Raw genomic sequence first — 22,736 nt, forward strand, 5'->3', positions numbered from 1 at the left:
CTGCACATGGATGTAGCTCAGTGATAAGGCACCCCAGGGGTCAATCCTCAGCACCCAAATGGAAAGGTACAGGCAGGATTTGTATCACTTTACTCTACCAGTCAGCATCTGGCCATCCCTACCAGACAAGAGGCTCCTTTAGGGCGACAACTGTATTTCTTTCATCTGAAAGTGGGTCTCTCTAAGGACAGGAGTTGTGCCACTCTCATCAGATCAGAAATATCCTCAGGTCTGAGACTGCCTCCTCCATCAGACAGGAGGCTCCCTCAAGACAGAGACTCCCATCACACCAGGGGCTTTCCAAGTACCAGGATCATTTCTCATCGGTTCTCTGAGTCCCTGCCTGCCACACCCATGTCTTCCTCACGGCTGTCTCAGACAAAAGCCTTCCCCTCCACCCCTTGGCTGGGCCTTGCTGGCCCCTCTCCTTGGATCTGGAAATCAGGAAGGCTGTGTTGTTCTTCCTGGGAAGAACAAGATTCCCAGAGCCTTTCCCTATGACCACAGCCAGTCCCATGAGAGGACCTGGACAAACAACAGCAGAGACCAAGCAGTTCTGACCACCTGCCCAGCCAGCTTCAGAGTGGGGCACAGGCCTGGGACCAGGAACCCTATAGCCCCAGGAGTTCCCAGGTCTGAGCCAGGCAGGTCCCTCAGCCAGGCAGGCAGCAGCCTGGGGTTAGGACCTGCCCAGGAGAGCCAGGAGGGAGGGACCTGCCTGTCTGACGCCAGGCCAGGCCAGCCAGCCTCCCACCAGGCCATCTGGAGCCAGATTCTGTGTGTGCGTGTCTCACAGGCCACGTGGGTGGCTGGGAGCTGTGAGGTTGTGACCTTCTTAGCAAGCCCCTGGCTCTCCTGTGGTCAGTTTCACTTCTGACATCTGGTCAAGTTCACAGCTTGGCCAGCTTCCTGTATGGCCATTTTTACTTTCCCTCTCTACAATCTGGGGGCGAAGGGCCTCCACTTCTCCCCACCCCCACTTAAATGAGCTTCAGGGCTGTATATGTGAGCTTGCTGGATTCCTGATAAAGCGCCCCCTCCCCCCGCCCCCCAATTTCTTGGAGGAAAAAGTAGGAGAGGAATTCACTGAGTTAGAAATGATGCCCGGGGGCCCCAGACATCCCACAGCCCCAACCAACTCAAACCACGGGGATTCCCAGAAAATCTCTTTGCACTATTTTTTTTTTCTCTTTGCTATTTAATGCTCATCACTTAATGTTTTAGGTGTAGGTTTCAGGAGGGCCCAAGAAATGATTACACAGGATGCAAAGAGGAGGTGACAGGGAGGGTGACAGGGGGGTCTGGAGCTCAGTCCCCAGCTGTAGGGTCAAAAGGGTTTAATCCCAGTCCAAAGGGAGGCAGGAGGGGCTCCAGAACCAACACATGCTAAAACATACTCGCGGCTCCCCACCCCCTCCCCTGCCGCTGGGGAGGAAAATAAATACATTCGGACTGTCCCACTCCCCAGGTGCTCAGGTGAGGGGCCAGCAGGTGGGGTCCCTCCTCTCATCGCAGATTAAGGTCAAGGTCGGTCGACGAAATGCTATCACGTGCAATGCTCCTAGTCCCTTTCGAAGGGTTGGGAGAACCCTGGATGAGGGAGGGGTGGTGGTCCCTGCACACCTTGCCTGGGGCTCCTTCATGCTAAATATAGGGGGAGCCGCACTCATTCCAACAGCAAGCAAAACACAAAAGGCCAGGGAGGGGGTAAGACGTCAGTTGAGACCTTGTGGTCCTTTTCTGGCTACGCTAAGGAAAACATTCCCTCACAGGGTCCTCCCGGTCCCACTGTGTCCCTTCTTGTACCCTAACCCCCACTGGCCCACTTTTCTTCACTGCAAGCTTCTGGGCCCAGCCAAACCCATGCTTTGGAAAGGGGAGGATGGGGTGCATTCCTCCACGCACAGGCCCTTGGCAGACAGACGCCAGCTCAAGCCTCAGCGGTCGGTCGGTGGGTCCTTGGCCCGCCAAACCTGGGGGCGAAGGAAGACCGCCCCAGCAGAGCTCAGCTCCCTCTCCTGCTTCTCTGGCAATGGTCCTGACAGAATTCAGTCTCGGCCCGAGAGAGAAAACTTGTGGAGAAAAGCAAGATGACCCATCCCGGGTGTGCATGTGCGCGCACACATGTGCACTCCTGTGCACACGCACAATGCAAAGTGGGGGGTCCTTAGTCCTTGACCCCTAGGGCTGATTCTAGGGGCCAGTGTTGGCTCCAAGTCTGTGCCAGGGCAGAGGGCACCAACATACTAAGGCCACTTCCCATGGATAAGCCTGAGTGGGAACAGGAAGAGGGAGGTGGAACCCTTTTCCCCAGCCCCAGACCTGACTCCATCAGGATGGAGGGCAGACATCCATCTCCACATTGGTTAGGGGCCTGGAGATGGTGGAGGCTGGAATGAACTTGGCTTCAAGACATTTCCCTGAAGGTCATCTGATCCCCCTCACTCAGCCTTAAGTAAAACCTAAGGTCCCTCATTTCAAGAGGATAGTGTCAGCCTGTATTTGACCTCACCATTGCTGGGTGCTTTGGGAAGTCTCTGCCTCTCTGGGCCTCACTGTTCTGTGTAAAAGGAATGGGGTGGACTGGCTTTCAAACCTGTTTCCAGCACAGACAGGACTCTCTGATCCTCTTCCTCTTAGGCCAGAAGGGAGGAGCAGGAGGGTTGGAGGGGTTTAGGCCACTAGAATGCTCCCTCATTCCCCAAGTTCACAGTGTAGAGTCCATGGCTCTGGTTCCTTAGTACCTCTTTCTGAGTCTCTGGGGGCTTGTCACCACTGCCAATACCATCCCTGGTGTCAGACCCCCAGATAGGACACCTGCTAAGGTGGGAGGGGCTGGCCCACCCAGCAGTGGGGAGAAGGAAGGAGAAGGCCCAAGATGGCGAGAGGCAGGGGTAGGGAGGCTCCCTTCTCTTGCTGGAGAGGGAATGGGATCAGAAGCGAGGGGGCCACACAGGAGCAGTGACAGGGCTGTGATTTGGGGGCCTGGGCTCGAGGCCCTGCCCAGAGGAGCTCAGCTCTGCCAGGCTGGCCCACCCCAGGGGGGATGGGCTCCATGGGGGTGGGCTGGAGCATCCATCCTCAGAACGTGGGGGCAGGGCAGGGACTCCCTGGTGGGTTCACACAGGGGACGTGGCCGTGGACTCGCTGCACAGGCTCTCCGCAATGTCGGGTCGCTCGATGCGGTGTAGGGCATCCAAGAGGGCATCGAGCGTTGCGCTGTCCTGGGCGGCCCAGCTGGCAAGCAGAGCACGGACAGGGCAGGCTTCGTGGGTGAAGGAGTCTATGTGCTCAGGCTGGTAGCCCAGCTGGCCCGCCAGGTGCCTCCAGGTATCCCCAGCAGAGCCGTTGAGCAGCTTCTCCACCTCCTCCCTTTTGGCTGGGGGCAGGCTGCTGTAGAGGCCTCCATCACCCTTGAGTGCTGCCAAGAACCCAGAGAAGTCAGGTCCTGCCCCCGCCCCCACCCCAGCCCTAGTGGGCCTGGGGGCCCAGAAGGGCCAAGACATTCTCACCACAATCTGGGGCAAGAGGCAGAGGGATGGCCAAGATGAGTTCCTTGAAGCAGGCAGGGCCAGGTGGGGGCTGGGGGATGCTGACTCACAGTCCCTCCCTCACCCACAGCTCCCCTGCCCCCTACACCCCCCCCCACCCCACAATTAACCAAGGCAGAGCCCAAGGCAGAGCAGGAGACGGGGCTCCTCAGCTCCAGACAACTGCAGCGAGTGTCCTGGAGTCCAGCTGTGGGCCACTAATTAGGGTACATACTTAACCACTTGTTCCCCAGAAGTCCAGGGCAGGAGGCTAATTGCAGCTACTTTGGGCAGTAATTAGCCCCCAGGGGGGACAATTAGCTTGATGAGTCTGAATGTTCAGCTAGTAAAAGCCTCCATTTCCCAAGATGCCCCGTTGGAAAAGACCTCTCTTTCCCATTCCCCTCTCCCAGCCTCTCCCAGCCTTCTACAAAGGCAATTTAGCCAGCCCCTCTGGCAGTCCCTCCTATAGTCTGATCTCCATCATGCCAGGTGTCCTGCCTCAGTTGCGCCTGCCCTACCCTGACACTTACCAGGGCCTGAGGCCGTCTGCGTGTGGGGCTGCTGGTCATGCAGGCTCTGGCTGTCCACAGAGATGCCACTGTCACTGTGGAGTTTTTCTCCTTCAGGTGGGGGCGTCTGGTTCACAGGCCGGCTGTTAGCACCCTGCTTGTTCTGCTTACAGCTGTTCCACCTGGAGCCAGGGGACAGGCCAGGTCTCAGAGTGAGTGGCTGGACTAGCCAGTATAGCCGAGGTACCCTGATGTGTGGAGAGGGGCCCAGGGGGCATGGAAGGTCCCCACAGTGTCTTGTTGCCTTACATATCTGCACCCCCTGCACACAGGGAAAGCTCCATAAGGGTAGGGGACATTTTGCAAGTTGGCAAGAAACATTCAGGAATCTGTGGGGCATCATAAACAACTTTCCAGAAATTCCACTTTTCCCAATCTACCCTTCTAAAATACTCCCACATGTGAGCAATGATATGTCCAAGGATCTCCTCTGCACTTATAAGCAATAACAAAAACCCGAAAACAAACCCAATGTCCATCAGGAGGAAAATGACTAAACAATGTCCATCCAGATTATCGGATGCATGGTTCCAAACGTCCAGATAATCTATGTCCCAAGGAAAGTTCTCCTGAGGAGGACGGAGTGAAAAAGTACCTCATAGACTATGTATGGTGTGATCCCCTGGGGCTTTTTTTTTTTTAATCAAAAACCCTATGTGTTTACATGCAATTTTAAGAAGTTTTTTTATATATGTATTTATATAAACAAAATGCACAGAAAATGGTTGGGAAGGGTACATTCCAAACGGATTCCAAAGAAAAGAGGAGTAAGATTGGGGGAGATAATGGAGGGGGGGGTTACTCTTTGTTTTAGAACATACTGGTCTGGGGTGGGGGGGGTTGGGACGGAGCCCAGTGGGGGAAAGCTTGCTAAGCATGCGGGAGGCCCTGGGTTCCACCTCCAGTTCCACGAGGAAAAAACAATAAGATATTGGTCTTTTTTGCAGTTTTGTGAACAAACCTGAAAAAATGGAAAATGGGGCTGGGGTTGTAGCTCAGTGGCAAAGCGCTTGCCTAGTATGCATGGGGCACTGGGTTTGATCCTCAGCACCCCGTAAAAATTAACAAATAAAATAAAGGCATTCAGTCTATTTACAACTACAAAACAACATTTTTAAAAAATGGAAAATATTTTTAATGCTTTCCAGGAGTCCTTGTTCATCCTAGGTTCCTGGATATGGGCCACAGGAGCCCAGGGGTGACATAAGAAAGGGAAGAGACACATACAGGTATATCCAGGTAGCTTTGGGGTGAGCGGGATTGGGAAATAAGGACACAAGCAGTTGGGGTTGTGGGGAGTCAGGGAGGGAAGGGAACAGCTTGGGAGTGGGGCGGGGGCGGTTGGAGCCAGGACAACACAGGGCATACTTTTCCCTTACCCTCCTGACCTACCATGTCCCGCAGTGGGACAGTGGTGGGTGAGTAAGGGTGAGCCTGCTTTGGGGTTGAGCCAAAAGGGTTCACGTGCCAGCACCATGGTGCATGCCTGTAATCCCAGCGATTTGGGAGGCTGAGACAGGAGGATCACAAGTTTGAGGCCAACCTCAGCATCTTAGCAAGGCCCTAAATAACTTAGCAAGACCCTGTCTCAAAAAAAAAAAAAAACAAAAAAACAACCTGGGGATGTGGCTCAATGGTTGAGCACACCTGAGTTCAATCCTCAGTTACCCCCCCCCCCAAAGGGTGTGTGTTTTCAGGTCAAGGACAGGGAAAAGCCCTCCTTGAGGACAAATGTCCTTGCTTTCTGTCCCCTTGGTGCCCCTCTTACCTCTTGAAGGCAATATAGGCCACAAGACCCACAACCACAGCAGCCAGGATGGAGCAGTAGACAGGGATGAGCTTGTCAGTGGTGCCTCGGGTCAACACAGGCTGAGAGCTGCCCATCACTGTGGTCACCACATCTGCCACTGTGCTGGCTATGACGTCTTGTTCTGGAGGGACCTCGGGCTCCTGGGTGCTGGGGGCCATGCTGTCTGAGCCCTCCGGGGGCGGGGACCGTGTAATCCAACGACCAGGGATCTCTAGAGGAAAAGGGCGCAGGAGTGAAGGCCCTGTCCCCTCCAGACCCTTCTCCTTAGGTCTGACCCACTCCATTGCTTCTTCCTGAGGTCCCATCCCCAGGTTCTGAGTGCTCGGGCACCAAGCTGTTGTGCTCCAGGGTGGGAGCTGGGAGTTGTGCATGATGTCATGGTGGTGGAGGACAGCGAGAGTTACAAGCCAGGAGAACCGGGATCCCTATCAGCTCTGTCCCTGGTGAGACCTCGATTTCCCCATCTAGAGTATGGGACTATTATTAGGAATGGTCTCTAAGCTCCCTTCCATCTTGGGCGGTGGACCTAGACCTCCATTCTGCCCCTCCTGAGCACTCCGGAGCCTGGTGTGGGGCGAACATACAAAGATGCCTGAACCACAGGGAAACCTCAAGTTGGCCCCAGAGTGTCTAGATGACCACAGCCCTAAGGAGGGACAAGGGCACTCAGGCCTGGTCAGAGAGTTGCACCTCCCAGAGGGGCACGTTCAGCTTCCTGTCTCTCAGGCCTGGACTGGGGGTGGAGTGCAGCTGGCTTGCTTCCCTCCTAGCAGCCCTTTGTCAGTGAGTAGCCTCTGATTCCTGCCCTGTCCCCATACCGCCTGGCCCTGCCACCCAGGGAAGACTGTGTCAGATAGCCAGGATCCTCCTTGGCAGGAAGCAGGCGTTGGTAGAGTGAGGCCTGGTAGAGCGAGGCCTGCAAGGCAGGTACTGTCCACTGCTCTAGGGGAGGGAGACTGTGCCCAGCCACCCACTTAGGCCTTCTCATGTCAACTAGGTATTGCCAGCCTCCCTGGCAGGGGCCTTGGCACCTCCTGGCAACAGTGGGTGGGACTTTCCATTCTACCCCCCATCCAGGGGCCGTGCTAGGGGTTGTAGCTCTGAATGGCCTGGGGGTACTTGTCTGGGCGAAGGTGCCTACCCCATCCATCCTCACTTCCCACGCCTGGGGCAGGGAACAAAAACAGACAGGGCATGCCAACAGGGTGAAAGCGAGAGCACCTGCTTCCCAGCTCAGCCCCTCCCAGCCCCCAGTGTGCCCACCCAAGTTGGAGTCTAAGCTGTCCGCCAGTCTTCTAGGCCTCCTGGGCTCAAGACCAAGATGCTTCAAAGGTCCTCATTTTCAGCACCTTCTCAGGGGTAAGGCCTCCAGATGTGAGTTTGGGACCCATTTGACTGGCAGTGGGGACAGGGTTGCCATCTGCTGCTCTACCCACCCCTCCCCCACCCAGTCCTGGGAGTGGGTGGAGGGAGGAGGGGTGGGAAGTGGAGAAGACACAGCCCCTCTTCTGGGAGCCCCAGACAGGGTACTAGACTGGGGAGGGTCTTCTCATAACCTGTTAAGGGACTGGGCAGACTGGGTGGCAGCTGGAACCCAGAGGCTGCAGATCTAGCTCAGCTCGGATGGATACCCAGGACCCAGAGGCTGAAGGGGCATGGGTGGGGCTGGGGGGTGAACCAGGCCCTTACAGAGACAAGAGTAGCCGGGAGGGGGCAGTCAAGGGGCAGGCCAGGCTAAAGACAGAGCTGAATGCCTGGGGCCTTTTCCCTCACCTCTGGGGTCCCTCATGATGCGGGTGGGGGGGATGAGATCCAGATGTGGCCAGTCCACTAGCATTCCAACCCACAGAGCCCTTGGCAAGTCCTGACAGCCATTTCCGGAATTGAAGCTATCAGACTTGGGGGGTGGAAGGAGGGACCAGGTTACCTCTCCTAAACTTCACAGGGAGACTTCTGCCCTGAGGGTGGGTGAGTCACCTTGTTGATACCTGAAATGTCTAGGCAGGAAAGCGTGGTGTACTGGAGGGGAGGGGGTAACCCAGCCGAGAATCAAGTTCCATTTCCTGAAATGGACCCTCTGCCCTGGAGTTAACATTTAACCCTGCAGAGGCTGGAGCTGAAAGGGGGCCAAACAGGGGTAAATACACCCCTCAGGGGTACCCGCTCCCTTCAAGGCTGGGAGAGCCAGATGGCATCTGGGAGGACGCTGTGAATGCCCCAAAAGGCAGAGCTCACCCCTCCTCCCACTGTACCCTTTCTTGGCTCTAACTGCACCCTGGACTAGGTGGCCCCGCTGCTAGCCCAGACTTGCTCATGGAACTGTGCTGCCCAGTGGCCTGCTGCCTGGCTGCCTCCCTGCTCTGCCTGGAGCCAGCTGCCAGCTGCCTGTCTCCTGGCCCCTGGCAGTCTCCACCAGAACCAGCCGGGGGTCTCTGCCCCAATCCTCCTTCACTCCCCTCCCTCATGAAGGAAGCTGCAAACACATTCCCTGCCTCTTCCCATTTTAACAGCCTTCTCCACCCTCCTCCCTGGGGAGCTCGAGGATCCCCAGCAGTCCTCCCAGAGTACTGGGTATGTCCAAGTCCTGGTAGAATGGAGTCTCCCTGGGGCCAGGGTGCCCAGCTCCCATCTGACTGGGAATTCTGAAGTTGGGACTCTCCTCTGCCCCAGCTGGGAACTAGGTGCTGGGCCCCTGCCTGCCTCATCCGATGGATGGGAGCCCCAGCTAGCTCTCTCCCATCCAGCTGGAGGAGACAGTGTTGCTGCTCAGAGTGAGGGCAACTTGAGGTTAGCTCTCTAGGGGAAGCAGCTTAATGGGTGCATGGCCACAGGATGATGGAAACAATGTAAAGGCACTGCCAATCTCTCTTGGCAGTGGAAGAGCCTCCCATCTCCTCCTGCAGTGAACGTTACCAACAAAACAGTTCTGCCCTGATTCCCAGGGTGCTTCCTCCTCCCATCTCCTTAAGGCCCCAGACCTGGCCAAGGTGGGCACACCCAGCTCCCCTGTTTGTACCCTACCTTGTCCACAGACTTCCACACCCCATGCCTGCCACAGAACCCTTCTTTCTGCCACAGAACTCCTTCCTCCATGATCTTATTATTCTCTGTATTCAATCTCAACCTTCAGAAAACCGCCACTGTTGGGTGCCCCCAGACACAACAAGATGAAGTGGGCCACCCTCACCATGTGTTCCCTAACCTTCGGTGACCCTGGCAACCATAGGCTAGTGAGGAGACTGAAGTCCAGAGACAGGAGTGACCTCCCTGAAGTGACAGGGTGAATTCTATCCCAGGTCCTAGAGCCAAAAGCCCCCATGGACCTAGCCCAGGACTCACAGTCAAAGAGTCCCAACTCCAGTTTCCAGTTCAGAAAGCCCGCCTCAGCGTGGAACATGCCCTGTTTTGGACTCTGAAGGCGGTGGCCCCCTTCCAGCCACTGTCTGCTGCCCATCCAATTACTGGCAGGCAGCCACAGATGAATGAGGTCCCAGAACATGAGTTACAATGTAGTAACTGCGCCCTAGAAGATGAGAAGTCTGGCTTTCCCAACACTGTGCCCAAAGAAGAAAATAGTGAAAGGGGTCCTGCGGTGAGATAGGATCGGAATCACCTCCTCCCTCAGGTCGCACGAGGGACTGAGGCTGGGGAGGGTGCCTGTTGGCTGGAGGTCACAAGCCTGCCCTAGAAGACCTGACGGAGCCCCATCTCAACCTCCAGAGGGCGCCCTTCCCGAGACTCCCCCAGCGCCACTCGCGACCTGCGCTCACCCTCGCACTCGGCGTCTGCCCAGCGCGTGCACTCGCGGACCTGGCGCTCGGTGTCCTCGCACACGGTGCAGGGCAGGCACGGGTCCACGTGGTTGGCCTCGTCGGAGTACGTGCCATCAGGGCACTCCTCGCACACGGTGTTCTGCTTGCCCTGGCAGGAGAACACGAGGCCCGAGCCCGCCTCGCAAACGCTGCACGCCTCGCAGAGGCCGGTGATCTCGTCCTGGTAGTAGCCATAGGCGCAGCGGCACACGGCGTCGTCAGCCTCCACGCACGGCGCCAACATGCTCTGCAGGCCCACGCACTCCGTGCACGGCTTGCACGGCTCGGTGGCACTCGCCACGTCGGAGAACGTCACACCTGAGGGTCGGGAGACCGGCAGGGAAGCAATGGACACTAAACTTAGTCATCTGCTCTTTGGGCACTTGGGATGCAGGATCTGGAGTCCCTCCCTCTCCATCGCCGGCCGGGTGCTTAACTCTCTAGTTCTGAGTTCTCCCCTTCATCTATTCCCACCCTCTTCCCTAGAGACCCTGATCCCAGCCCTAGAAAGCTGGTGACAGGGACTGGGAAAGGGGCCAGGAGCCCCCTCCTCCAGGGCTCAGAAGCGCTGGCCCTGAGGAGTCACCCGGTAACCCAGCTGGTGCCTGTAAATTCCTTGGCAAATCATCTTAGAGAGTTCTCAGCCCTGTATCTCTTCTTCCCAGCATGATTAAAGAATTATCTGAGCCTGGTTCCCACCCAGCCTCCCAGCAGGCCAGAGTTAGGCTGTGAACCCAGCCCAGGCAGGACAGGCTTTCCACTGGGGAGCCTGTGCTTCAATTGCCCTTCCATCCCTCTCCGTAGGTGGGGGCTCAGGTGTGGCGTGCTGGGAGTGACTAGGGTTAGACAGTGGAATTTCCCACCCATGCACTACCCACAGTACCTGCCCACGGGCTTGGTTCTTGAGGGTGGGGATGGCACTCTAAGCAAGAAAGTTCAAATACAGCAGGAGGGATTGGAGTTAAAAAGCAAGAAGGACTTGCCTATAAGGTCCTCCACCCTTTTAGCTGGCGTAAAGGGAGGTTTCCAAACTCACTCTTGACTAATGCTCACTTAACAAATGGATGTGAGCATCAGAATAAGGGGAGGTGGGGTGTGCCAGGATACTTGCCTCTTTGTGTGGGGGTAGGGGTGGAGCTGGGTGGAGAACTCTGTGCCAGTCTGAATCCAGGAGCACCTATCCTGATTCCAAGGGTAGGGAGAGCATAAATTGAGGAATCAGGGAGGGACAGAGTGCTCAGAATGTGGAAGCAGAAGTAGAAAGGCTATGGGAGGGAAATGGGTACCCGCTGGAGGCCGGGTCTCAACATCACCCAAAGGCATCAAGAGACTGGGTGCAGCACAGAGTCATATCTTAGAGCAGGGATGGGGACACAAGAAAAGAAAATCTGGAGAGAAGTGAAACAGGCACTTTCACTTGGGACAGGAGAGAGAAGAATGGATGGAGGGAAAGAGCCAGTGGGGATACTTTAGTTTCGAATCAGTTCCCCCAGAGGAACCCTATGTTTCTCTTCCTGGGAAGCAGGAAGATCTGATTCAAACTTGCTTCCTTTAGTTATTAGCTGTGTGACTCTGGGTGTTTTACTTAACCCCTCTGAGATTTTTTCTTTCTCTATATTATGGGGAATAATATCTCCATGCAAAGGGTTGTAGTGAGGAATAAATGAAGTCCCATGGTAAAAGCACTTTATACATCGAGGGATCCTATAAGGTTTGGTCCTGTGGGTGGGCAGTGATAAGTTCAGTGAATTTGGGTGGTAGGTAGCCAAAAGGACTTCTAACACCAAGGCAGGATGTCCCATCTGTACACATAAGAGGGTCCTATCTGGCAGTAGGTGGGGGCAGGTTCTAGTCACACTGGAGAGGAGGAGGAGAGCCCTGCTCCTGGTAAAACACAGAAATCAGCAGAAAACTCCTGGGAGAGGGTTTTAGGTGGTGTGAAAAATGTGGTCTTTTTTGGCACAGCATGAAGGCAAGGGCTTAATAGGTTTCCTTGTGGAAATGTTTTGAGGGTAGAGGGAAAGTCCACTGGGGTTTCCATCCCATAAAGTGGGCTTGTAAAGGCAGCCTGTTAACACAGCTGGAGGAGGCAGGGGGTGGAGGGAGGGGAAGAAGGGCCGGGGAGGATGGGAAGGTTCCTGCAATGTCTCTGAACTGCCTCTGCTCCCTTCACAAAGACCCTGGACTTCCCAGTCCTGTCCCCACCTGACCTCTTGCCGAAGATCCCCTACAGAAGGAAGTGGGGTCCCATCCTAGGGGATAGGTCCAGAGAGGAGAGCCCTAGGCTGGCGTGTAGGCAATGAGAGAGGCAGACTTTGGCTGTTCCAGGACACCCATGTGACTAACCCTGCCCTGGAATGGAGACCCACTGTGTTTGACCAGGGTTAGGGAAGGTGCCAGATGGCAAGGTGGCAAAGCTTTCCCACCCAGGTCAGGTGTCCCTGTGCTGGGGATGGAACTGGAGGATCACAGAATTCATAAGCACGGCAATGGAAAGATAGTGTGTTCAGGGGAACACAGGAGTTACCTGGAGGATAGACCAGGGGAGGTGGCATCCCAAGGTCAGACTAGCCAGCAGATGGCCTTAGAGGTCCCAGCTTTATACCCTTGTTCCCAGGGAGTTTAAAAAGTAAGGGGAGGCCCCCTGCAGTGGCACATGCCTGTAATCCCAGTGGCTCAGGAGGCTGAGGCAGGAGGATTATGAGTTCAAAGCCAGCCTCGGCAACTTAGCAAGGCCCTAAATAACTTAGCGAGAACCTGTCTCTAAATAAAACATTAAAAAAAAAAAAAAAAAGGCTGGGGATGTGGTTCAGTAATTAAGCACCCCTGGGTTCAATTCCTGGTACTAAAAAAAAGTAAGGGGGTAGGTATTGAATGCCAAGAAGACAGGAGGATCTAATTGGCAGCAGATAGGAAATGGTCCTTGAGCCCGTGGGTCCAAGGCAGCCACTGAGCACAGAGGTATCCAATACAGACCCAGACTTCTGACTCAAAATGGCACAGAATTCAGACCCTGGACAACACTAGGGCCAAGGGGCCTAGACCCATCATCCCTCTGCCTCCCTCATCCAGCAGCCCCGGAAAGAAGGGTTCTCTTTCCTCCTGAGGGAAGTTCCAGGAAGGAATGGCCACAGTGCCCTACTCCCCTGCCCCCCGCCCCCAGGCCATCATTGGAGCCTCCAGCCCCCATCCCTGCTGCCTCAGGAAAGCTCTGCTTCCTTGGTCAAAGCTGGAGAATCACTGTGGGGGAGAGAGGCAGACACACCTTCCCAGGATCCCCCAAGGTCAGTCTCCAGAGCAGCCAGGATTTGATCCTCCCCACCCCACCCCCCCCCATACATGGAGGGTAAGTTGCAGCCATTGATTCTGCAGTGCAGAAGTTATTTTTAGCTGGTCTTAGCATCAGCTTCTCCTGGATGCCTGGTCACAGTCTTCTACTGGCCTCTCTGCTTGGAAGCTGGGAAGGAACACCCCCCCCCCCCCGGGGGTCCCCCACCAGGCCTCCCTCCTCCCTCAGTACATTTCCCTCACCCAGTCTCAGCGTCTCCTCTCTGCTCTACAGTGGTGGGCAGGGGCCCCCATGAGGAGGCAGAGCGCTCAGGCTCCCCTGGGTTGCTCTCCTGGCCACCACCCGTACTCACTGTCCAGGCAGGGCTCACACACAGTCTGGTTGGCTCCGCAGGGCTGGGCCACGCCCTCCCCCACATTGCAGGCTTTGCAGCACTCGCCACTGTGGGTGTACAGGCCTGTGGAACACGGCTCCTGGGCACCTCCGAGGGACACCTAGGTTGGGGGGAGATCAGAGGGTCAGACTGGCAAGAGAAAGGCGGGTGTCTTCCAAGGGGGGGATCAAACGGCCCCCTCCTAATGCCTTCTATTGGAACCACCTGGGCTGGGATGAGCTCACCAGGGAAGCATTAGGCACATCAAAGCTGGCGGGAAGGAAGGCAGTAGGGGACAACGCGCCCCTGCAGGCTGCTGGAGTGTGAGGTCAGAGCCTTCTGCAAAGTTCACCTTGGGGTTACAGCCCCACCTGGAATCCTAAGGACACGCCACATGGGGAAGGTGGCTGGAGACTCAATGGAGGGCCTTCCGGTAGGGTGTCATGGATGACTGGACAGGTTGCAGCTTGCACAGAAACCCTAGCCATGGGGGTGCGCGGGGAGCAGAGCTGAAATCTGGCCCAGACTCCACTTGCTAAGTTTCACACCTGCAAGGATACATTTACCCAGAGGAGGACCTTTTTCTAACAAAGGCTAGCAGCACCTTCCTCAGGGTCTGAACTCCACATATTAAATATCAAAGGGGAGGTGTCTGAGCCCAAGAGCAGAAGCAGAGGGCTAGGGTCTTGGGTTCAAATCCTAACTCTGTACTAGGGAGTTTCTGCCTGGCCAGATCTCCCTCTTGGAGTTATCATCTTTCCATAGATAGAGATGGTGACAGCTTGGTGCCAGGGCAAAGGATCAGCTGACAGGTAGGAGTCTGGTGCCAAGACAGAAAGGGATGCCTGTCATCAATGAGACAGTGACTGCTCTCACCACCCAGCAGCCCTACCCCACCAGGGTTTGATTTCCAGCCAGCAGCCCTCCCCATCTCTATTCCTCCCATGTGGCCACTGGGAACAGAGCTGGAACCAGGGGAAAGGGGAATCAGATTCCTGCCACTGAAGCATCTTTGCTCATGGATGGAACAATTTAGCACTAGACTCCCTAGGGGGAGGGGCTGCTGGAGGCTTGCTTTAAATTTCTGTTACTTTAAAACAAAATTTAAAAAAAGCAACTTATTCCAATAAAATTCCAAAGCCTGCTTTGCTGGCTCCAGACTGGGCAGCCTCCATTTGATGCTGAGAAGCATAGGCTCTTGGATCGTGGGACCAGAGGGGAGCTTTACAAGGTCATTTGGGGCATTCCTCTGCTTCCGTGTTGGTCAGGTCAAGGTCAAGAAACTCCATGACCTGCAGTCTTTTAAGACATCCTTTGGTCTCACCAGGGTTTGATAGGAAAGGAAAGAGAAGAGGCAAAGGATGCACAAGCTGATCAGCCTAAGAGGTAGCCATGGTCCACAGGAGTCTGGCAGTGAGGACACAGGCAGCAGAGAAGGGGACTCATGGGTGCTGCCACCATCTTTCCCCAGATGTCAGCAGGGGAACATCTGCAGACCTGGAGTCTGGGGTAAGATGCAGGCTCCAGAACAGTCTGTTGTGATTTCTTTTCATTGCTTAGGGCTCTGCTTAAATGTCACTTTCTTGAGGAAGAAATGGTTCCATTGGCCCCACACACCTCTCACATGAGGCAGAGCTGCCTTGCTCACTGTGACACTTCACAGACTCCTTTGCTAAACCACCGGCTTCAGGGGATAAGTTTATCCCAGTGCCTGACACAGCTCCTGGCACATTTATAGGTACCCAGTGTATATGTTTATGGAATATAAGAATATGAAAATATCATTTGACTTCAATTCACTAGCACTCGGGGGGAATTCTCAATGGCTGAGTCCCCTCAGGGTTAAGGTTTCCGCTGTAATCACCTGAAGTTTTTCATCCTCACGGTAGCAGCTGCACACTTCTTTGTGTCAGGAGCAAGCCTTCCTGGTTTCTTAGGACTCGGGGACTCGCTAGCTATTTACACCAGCAGTTATTCTAGGCTTTGGTGCCCGTGATGCTCTTTGAGTTCTTTATCCCAAATTGCCACACTTTTGTCTTTTTGAGTTCCCCTGTCAGCTTTTTCATGTTTTTTTTTTTTTTTTCCTTCCTATCTCTTCCCTTCCTGACAAGGTATCAATTGCACTCCTAGCAGCTACCAGGATGTGACCTGAAACAGCTCCTTCCCACAGGATCCGAACTTGTTAGGCCTAATTGAATTTGTAGAGTCCCTCCACGGGCCTGGGGGAAAAGGTGTGAAGGAGGAACTGAGCAGGGAGGGGCAGTTCTCTGAGCCAAATATGCAAGCTGTAGGGCCTCCCTCCTTTGCTGTCTCCAGGGCTCTGAATCCTAGCTTGTCACTTAGGGGCTTTGTGACAAGGGACAGGTTTTGAATTTCTCTGTGCCTCCATTTCCACACCGTTTGGTAATCATGACAGCACCCGCCTCATGGGTTGCTGCAAGTAGGAAATGATGAGGGACCCCTCTTTTCTCTTTTTGAATGTCTTTCTTGCTGCCTTTTGTAGCCTCTGGCTGTGTTTCAGTTAATTGAGGCCAGTAGGGACCTGGGCTCTGGATAACTGAGAGAGATCTGTCTGTGGTACTTGTGGGTGGTGTGTTAGCTTAAGACAAGCCTTTCTACCAAGAAGCCTGCTCTCCCTATACTTGGTACTCTGTCCTCTCAAGACTTTGGAATGGGGGGGGGGGTACATAATTAGTGGTTATGTGTTTCCTGTGCTTGTTTTATCTTCCCTATATCATAAAATCCTAGATCTGCTACTTATAGCTCCGTGACTCTGGGTACATTACTTAATCTCCCTAATCTGGGCTTTCCTATCTAAAACACTGGGTTCATGACTACAGCACAGGGTTGCTGAAACATGCTGAAACAATGTATGCAAATATGTCTAGTATATGGTGGGAATTCAGTAAATGCTCCTTATCAAAGAAATAGCTTAGCCAAGCACATTGACACCTGTTTGTATTCCCAGTGGCTTGGGAGGCTGAGGCAAGAGGATTGAGAGTTCAAAGCCAGCCTCAGCAATTTAGTGAGGCCCTAAGCAACTCAGTGAGACCCTGTCTCTAAATAAAATATTTAAAACGGCTGGGGATATGGCTCAGAGGTTAATTGCCCCTAGGTTCAATCCTTGGTATCGAAAGAAAGAAAGAAAGAAAGAAAGAAAGAAAGAAAGAAAGAAAGAAAGAAAGAGAGAGAGAAAGAAAGGAAAGAAAGAGCGAGAGAGAAAGAAAGAAAGAAAGAAAGAAAGAAAGAAAGAAAGAGAAAAAGGAAATTAAAAAAGAAAGAAAAAGCTTATTTTAGTGAGTTTTGAGTTGCTGACCCCAGGCAGGACACAGTAGGTGGGGGTGTTTCCCAAGCAGGGTGGGGGTGACTAGAGCTAAGACCAAGTGCTCCAAAGTCAGACCCAAAATGATTGATTGATTAAAATGACAGACACATTTGTCTGCAATTTGTTTTATGACCCTTATTCATTTCAGAGTTGATGGAATGATTTACCATTTTCCAGAATGTATACAGCCTTTCATTTCTGCCATTTCAGGGCATTTTTTAAAAAGATTTATTTCTTAGTTCTAGGTGGACACAATATCTTTATTTTATATTTATGTGGTGCTGGGGATCAAACCCAGTGCCTCAGGCATGCTAGGTGAGCACTCTACCACTGAGCCACAACCCCAGTCCCCGTGTCAGGGCTTTTGATAACTAAGTTGGAAGTACCCTTAGATGAACTGGCTTTTAAGAATCTTAATTTTTAAAATTGGATTAAGAGGAAACACAAGAAAACTGTTAAAAGTATATGCATGCCACACCTGTCATCCCAATGGTTCGCGAGGCTGAGACAGGAGGATGGCAAGTTCAAAGTCAGGCTCAGCAAATGCTGAGGCTCTAAGCAACTCGGTGAGACCCTGTCTCTAAATAAAATATAAAATAGGGCTGGGGATGTGGCTCAGTGGTTGAGTGCCCTTGAGTTAAAAAAAAAAAAAAAAAGTATATGGATGCTTCCTTGTGGTCAGTCCTAATCACCCAAGCCTTAGCCAAAGCTCCGAAGTCGAGTGGAGCATAGCTGCTGCCAGGTCTGGGAGAGGTTTTCAAGTATCTGGAGGTTCTGTAGAAGGGAGGCTCTGGCAGATGCCCCTCATCCTCTGTGCTAGTGGTTGAGCTGTGGGTGGTAGATAAGAGTTAATGGCCTAGGACTACGCTGTGCGGAGACTTGAGGGGGCAGGAGTGCTGCGTGGGGGGAAAGCGGCTCTGAATTCGTGGCACTAAAGACTTAGAGGCTCTCCTCACTAATTGGGGGAGCCTGGTCTCGCCTGAAAGTTTTCGAGGTTTTTCTACCTCAACTGTAAAAAGGAAACGGTACCTTGCTGGCACCTTCTAAGAATTAAATAACGTAGGACAAAGTATCCAGGGCGGTGCGAGGCACGTAGTAGGCACTCAACACATTTTATTATCCCCACCTCCCCACCTGGACCACTAGGGAGGAAGGAGGCCCTTGAGCCAGACTGGGCTGGCACAGAGGGGTTGGCGTTATTTCTCTCCCAGAGTCGCCTTGCCACCCACCCTCCACCCAAGCCGGGTTACTCATGCCCGCTCATTTGCTGCGCTCCCTGCTGCATCCCTATTAGGCACATTAGCCAGCCCAGCGTCTCCAGTTACAGACGTCTGAATGACAAAGTGCCTCCATTACCGGCGTGGCCGGCCAGCAGACCCGCCGGGACGCGCTCTGGTTTCAGCACTCTCGCCACGGCCCAAGAAGAAACTCTGATGGCCGCGGTGCGCAGAGCCCGCCCATACAGAGCAGCCCCGAGTAGAGGCCAAGGAGACAGCCGCAGGGGCTGCGGTCCGCAGGTTCTGCGCGTGGTCCACTTTCTCAAGCCCCCCAGGACTCCAGCTCCCTTCCCTCTGCGCCTCTTCTTTCCACCAGGACACTCTCTCCAGCCCAGGTTCATGTTCTGCGCCCTCACCCTTCGGAGATCCAGACTACAGGCCGCCCCAGTCCTTCCTCCCTGCCTTTCCACCTGCCGTCCCGCCTTCTGACAAGAAACACAGCGGCATTAGTCAGCAAATGCGCCTACAGTCAGTCCCACATCCCCAGACAAAGCCACAGGTACTGACAGCTCCAGGTAACTGGGGCTGAGCTTTAGGAATAGGGCCAGAGCCGGAAGAGCATCTCTGTCCACCCACTACCACATTCCACCGCCTGGGATTGTGTCAACCCTTCCCAGCCATGAAACTCAGCTCTTAGGCAGAGTTGGGACTTCGAGCTGCCTCCTGAGAGGTGGGGGTATCAGGCAAGGAGCAGTCCAGCCCTGACTCTAACCCAACTTCCTTTGAGATCTTGGTCAAGTCGTTTAAAGTCACCCACCGAGTCTCAGTCTCATTATCAGTAAAATGGGCACTTGGAGGTACAAGTGCTCAGATAAAAGATGAAGGTGGCAAGGAGGGTGAGGAAGACACTTTGATTGCCAACCTTCCAGGGCATTCAGTTCATGGCTACGCACCCTGTCACATCTCCTGAACATCTTGTTAGAACTACCCTGAGGGCTCAGGTGCTCCTGAGGAGAAGTTGACAACCTTTGCCAAGTCAACGCCTCCAGACACAGTCGTCGGAGTCCCCCTCCTTGTTAGCGGCTCAGCGGTATCCAAAGCTGCGCAGGGCGCTGTTAGGATCCCGATCCAGCTGTGCTCAAGAACCCAAGAAACCAGGTGGGCGCGGCGCTGTGGTCTTGTAACTTAATGGAAATAGGGGTGCGGTGCGCAGCCCTAGGCGCGATCACATCTGCGGGTGTCAATCCCCCGCCCCGCAGTGCCCCCTGCGGGCCACCTCCTGTCTGCGCAGCTGGGAACTGCGCGCTCCGGGACCGTCATCGCCTTGTGCTTCCCAGCACTCCGCACCCCAAGATGTGACCGCGGCCAGACCGGATAAGGGGGATTACCTCTCCATCCCACCCAGTCCTCCACGCTGCTTCAAACTGCCTACGCGGTCGTCGGAGTCCGCCGGCTGCAGGGGAACGCGGGGAGCGGGTTTGCCCAGGCGTAGTGGGCGCTCCCTTCCCAGCCCAGGATACCCAGCCGCAATTCCCGGTCTGGGCGAGGCCGCGGGAAAGAGCGCTGGAACACGCGGGAAATGTTCGTGCCTCTCCTCTTTTTCTTCCCACTGTCCGTCAGTGGGAAGGCAGCCCGCGACCACTTTAGAGTCCGTGCTCGCTTCTCCCTCCGATTTCCTTTTTGCTTCCATCTCTCTACCTCTCTTTTCGCTGTCCTTTTTCTGCTCTCCTCGATTCACTTCTATTCCTTCTTCAAACCCTTCTCCCGCTCCGCGAACCTCTCCTTCCGACGCCCCTCCCCCCCATTGTCTGGCCGGTCCCCATTGTCCATTCCCTGTCCCCTCTGCTTCCAGTCCCTCTAACCTCCTCCCCCATTGTTCCATCCCTACGTCTCCGGTCCCCGCCCCAGCCCCGCTCGCCCCTCACATCTCTAGTCCCCGTCTCACTACCCCTCCTCTCGCCTTGGTTTGGTCGCACGACTCCCCAGAGACCTTGATGCCGAGGCGGAAAGACCCTCGGGATCCCAGCATTCAAGTGACTTCTTCCAAAGAACCCAGACATCCGAGAGCCCCATGACTTCCTCCTGAGAGACCCCTCCCAGCTCCCTCAACACCCCCCCACACACCGCCCACGGTACCCGAGGACCGGCATCCGTGCGCGGGTCTTGCCCTGGGACTCAGGGTCGCCTCTACACTCAGAAGCCATGGGTCCCGGCTTCGGAGCTCCTCCCCCGCCTCCCACTCCCAGCATCTGGGACTCTAAGGTTCTGTTCTGTATCCTGGGTGGTGGCGCCTGGCTCCCCTTGGGGTTCCGATGCGGGAAAAGGGAGTTGGCTTCCCTCCGACGCACTCACCCCTAGGAGCAGCAGCAGCAGCAGGCGCGGCCAGTCCATGGTGCGGCCGGCAGCACCTGCCTCCATCACCGCCTTTCGGCGGCAGCGCTAGGCTAGTAGCTCAGTTCGCGCTAGCGGATAGGGCTGAGCTGCGCTGCGCTCCTGCGCCCGCCTCCGGCCGGAGCTGGACGAGGCTCTGCTCGCTCTGGCTGCGAGCGGGAGCCTCTTGGAGAAGCCAATGCCGCGGCCCCGCCTCCTCCCCGCCCAGCCCGCCCACCCCCGGAACCGCGCCCGCCCGCCCGGCAGCCTCCGGGTGGGGAGCCTAGAGGAGGGGAGGGGAGGCTTGCGGAGAACAGCGCCCGCGAGCCCCGGTGCTGCTTCTACGCGCCCCGGCCCACCCTACCCGGGCGTTCAGTGCCCCGGGGTGGGCTGCTGCGCATGGGTCTCGGACTCTGTGGGCCCTGGGGCCAGGGCGTCCCCAGTGCGGCTCACATTCCTCTCCCTCTGGCTGCGGCCCGCCGCAGGGTTCACTCTCTTACACAGGTCTCCATCTCTGACTTCAGTTTATTCCCGGGTGCCTGGTTCCCTACACAGCCGTCATCAGCAAGCATGTCCGCTGACCTCCCTGCCCTTCACATCCAGGTCCACTCTCTACCACGCCCTTCCCATCCCCTTCCCAGGGCAGGGATCTCTGGGCAAAGGCCAAGAGGGAGGGAGGGATGCAGGTGGCCTGACCAGATGATGAGCAGCGGGGACATTCGAGCTGGAGTCCATCCCAGCATCATTTGAATTCTCAAATGATGGGTTTGAAGGGGTCACAGGTGTGCACACAAAATCCAGCAGTATGCACACACTCTCATGCTCACCTGCATATGTGCTATGCACTCACATATGCCCACACTATCCTCATGCACACCTGTAAACCTGCATGTCCTTCATGGGCACCTCCACAGGCATACAGACATGCACATGTGATGTGCCATTCACATGTCTACACACATGTGCACATGTCACATCCACATGAGGCCTCACGTGTACAGTCACATAAGTACACATACATCCATAAACACACACCTGTACATAATAAACACATAGATGCATTCTCTCTTTTTTTTTAAAGAGAGAGAGAGAGAATTTTAATATTTATTTTTTAGTTTTCAGCGGACACAACATCTTTGTTTGTATGTGGTGCTGAGGTTTGTTTGTATGTGGTGCTGAGGTTCGAACCCGGGCTGCACGCATGCCAGGCGAGCCCGCTATCACTTGAGCCACATCCCCAGCCCTAGATGCATTCTCAATAACAGTCTTCACTAGACTGTTTCCAAGAGTTTTATAAGCTTCCTGCGGGCAGGAACTGTCTTCTTATCTGAAAGCCTGGTACACAGTAGGTGTTCAGTAGTGTTGTGTAGAATGGAATCAATGGGAAAGTGGTTGAATGCATTTATGTCCATGTATCCATCCATGTGCTATGTAGGTATCCCTAGCATTACCCTTGTAATGCTCTAGAAATCTTGGTAGGTTAAATGACATGTCCAGCCAACCTAGTGAGTGGGCCACCAATCTTTTGTGGAAAGCACCCTACCCCCAGAAAGGCACCTTTTGCCTGTTCCCACCCTTTCCTGGTTCTGCCATCAAGGCCCTGAAGCACAGAGCTGGTGGGGTAGGGGGTTTGCAAAACCCCTACCAAATGATAGAACAAGGGGAAGACCAAGAGCATTTGCAAAGTGGGCCTGCTGGCCATTGGGAGGTGACTTCCTAGATCAGCAGAAGCTATTCATCCACAGGGCCAGGAAGCAGGACTCTGTCTCTTGAATTTTCCACGTGTAACCAGCGAAGTCCAAGGGAAAGCACAGGTAGACATCGTTGTGGCTTTGAACGTTCGTGTTCACAAGCTGCCATGGCTGGGCAAAAGAGGCCAGGCAGTGAGCACCTTTTCAGAAGTCTCTGAGGATGCCCTCCTCCCGGATGGGGAACTCTTCTAAATGTCTCCTCCTCCCACTGCTTTTATGGACCTGCTTTCCTCTCAGCTGAGTTCATGGAAGGCAGGAAGGGGCAACATTAGTACTAATAGCAGCATTAAGCTGCTTACTACCATGGGTATTGACAGTGTGGCATTAATTTAAATACTCCAGTTATTAATTTATGATCCCAGTTACTATTAATGCCAAGGTTATCCATCTCAACACAATTTAATACGACCCACACCACTATGGCTGGGCCTGGGTTATTAATAATTTCCATGGTCTTGATCATTTAAGCTTTACTTGAACAATTACAAACAGCAATTGTTACTATTATTAGCAATATTTCTATGATTAAGCTAGAGCATAAGACTGAGATGTACTGTTGAGAACTGGTAGGGAGAGTGGCTGGGAAGTGTGTCGAGGAAAGAGCCCTACACTGGAGATCCACAGGCCTGAGTAAGAACCCTGCCTCCATAACTTATCCCCGTGTGGTTGTAGGCAGGTGATATCATC

At 54.5% G+C, this 22,736-nt stretch overlaps 1 protein-coding gene across 1 annotated transcript; it reads right to left on the reverse strand.

Moving 5' to 3' along the window:
* Nucleotides 1-1,219: 1,219 nt before the first annotated feature.
* Nucleotides 1,220-20,447, reverse strand: NGFR (nerve growth factor receptor). The gene is made up of 6 exons (XM_081270521.1): nucleotides 20,281-20,447; nucleotides 13,366-13,507; nucleotides 9,683-10,042; nucleotides 5,871-6,123; nucleotides 4,064-4,224; nucleotides 1,220-3,421 (listed from the first exon to the last, which is right to left on the reverse strand). The coding sequence occupies exons 1-6, from the start codon at nucleotides 20,344-20,346 to the stop codon at nucleotides 3,120-3,122; spliced, it is 1,284 nt and encodes a 427-aa protein (XP_081126647.1). The 5' UTR covers nucleotides 20,347-20,447; the 3' UTR covers nucleotides 1,220-3,119.
* Between the last annotated feature and the right edge of the window lie 2,289 nt (nucleotides 20,448-22,736).

This window comes from Spermophilus citellus (genome assembly GCF_964194105.1).
Source record: "Spermophilus citellus genome assembly, chromosome: 17".
Taxonomy (NCBI): Eukaryota; Metazoa; Chordata; class Mammalia; order Rodentia; family Sciuridae; genus Spermophilus; species Spermophilus citellus.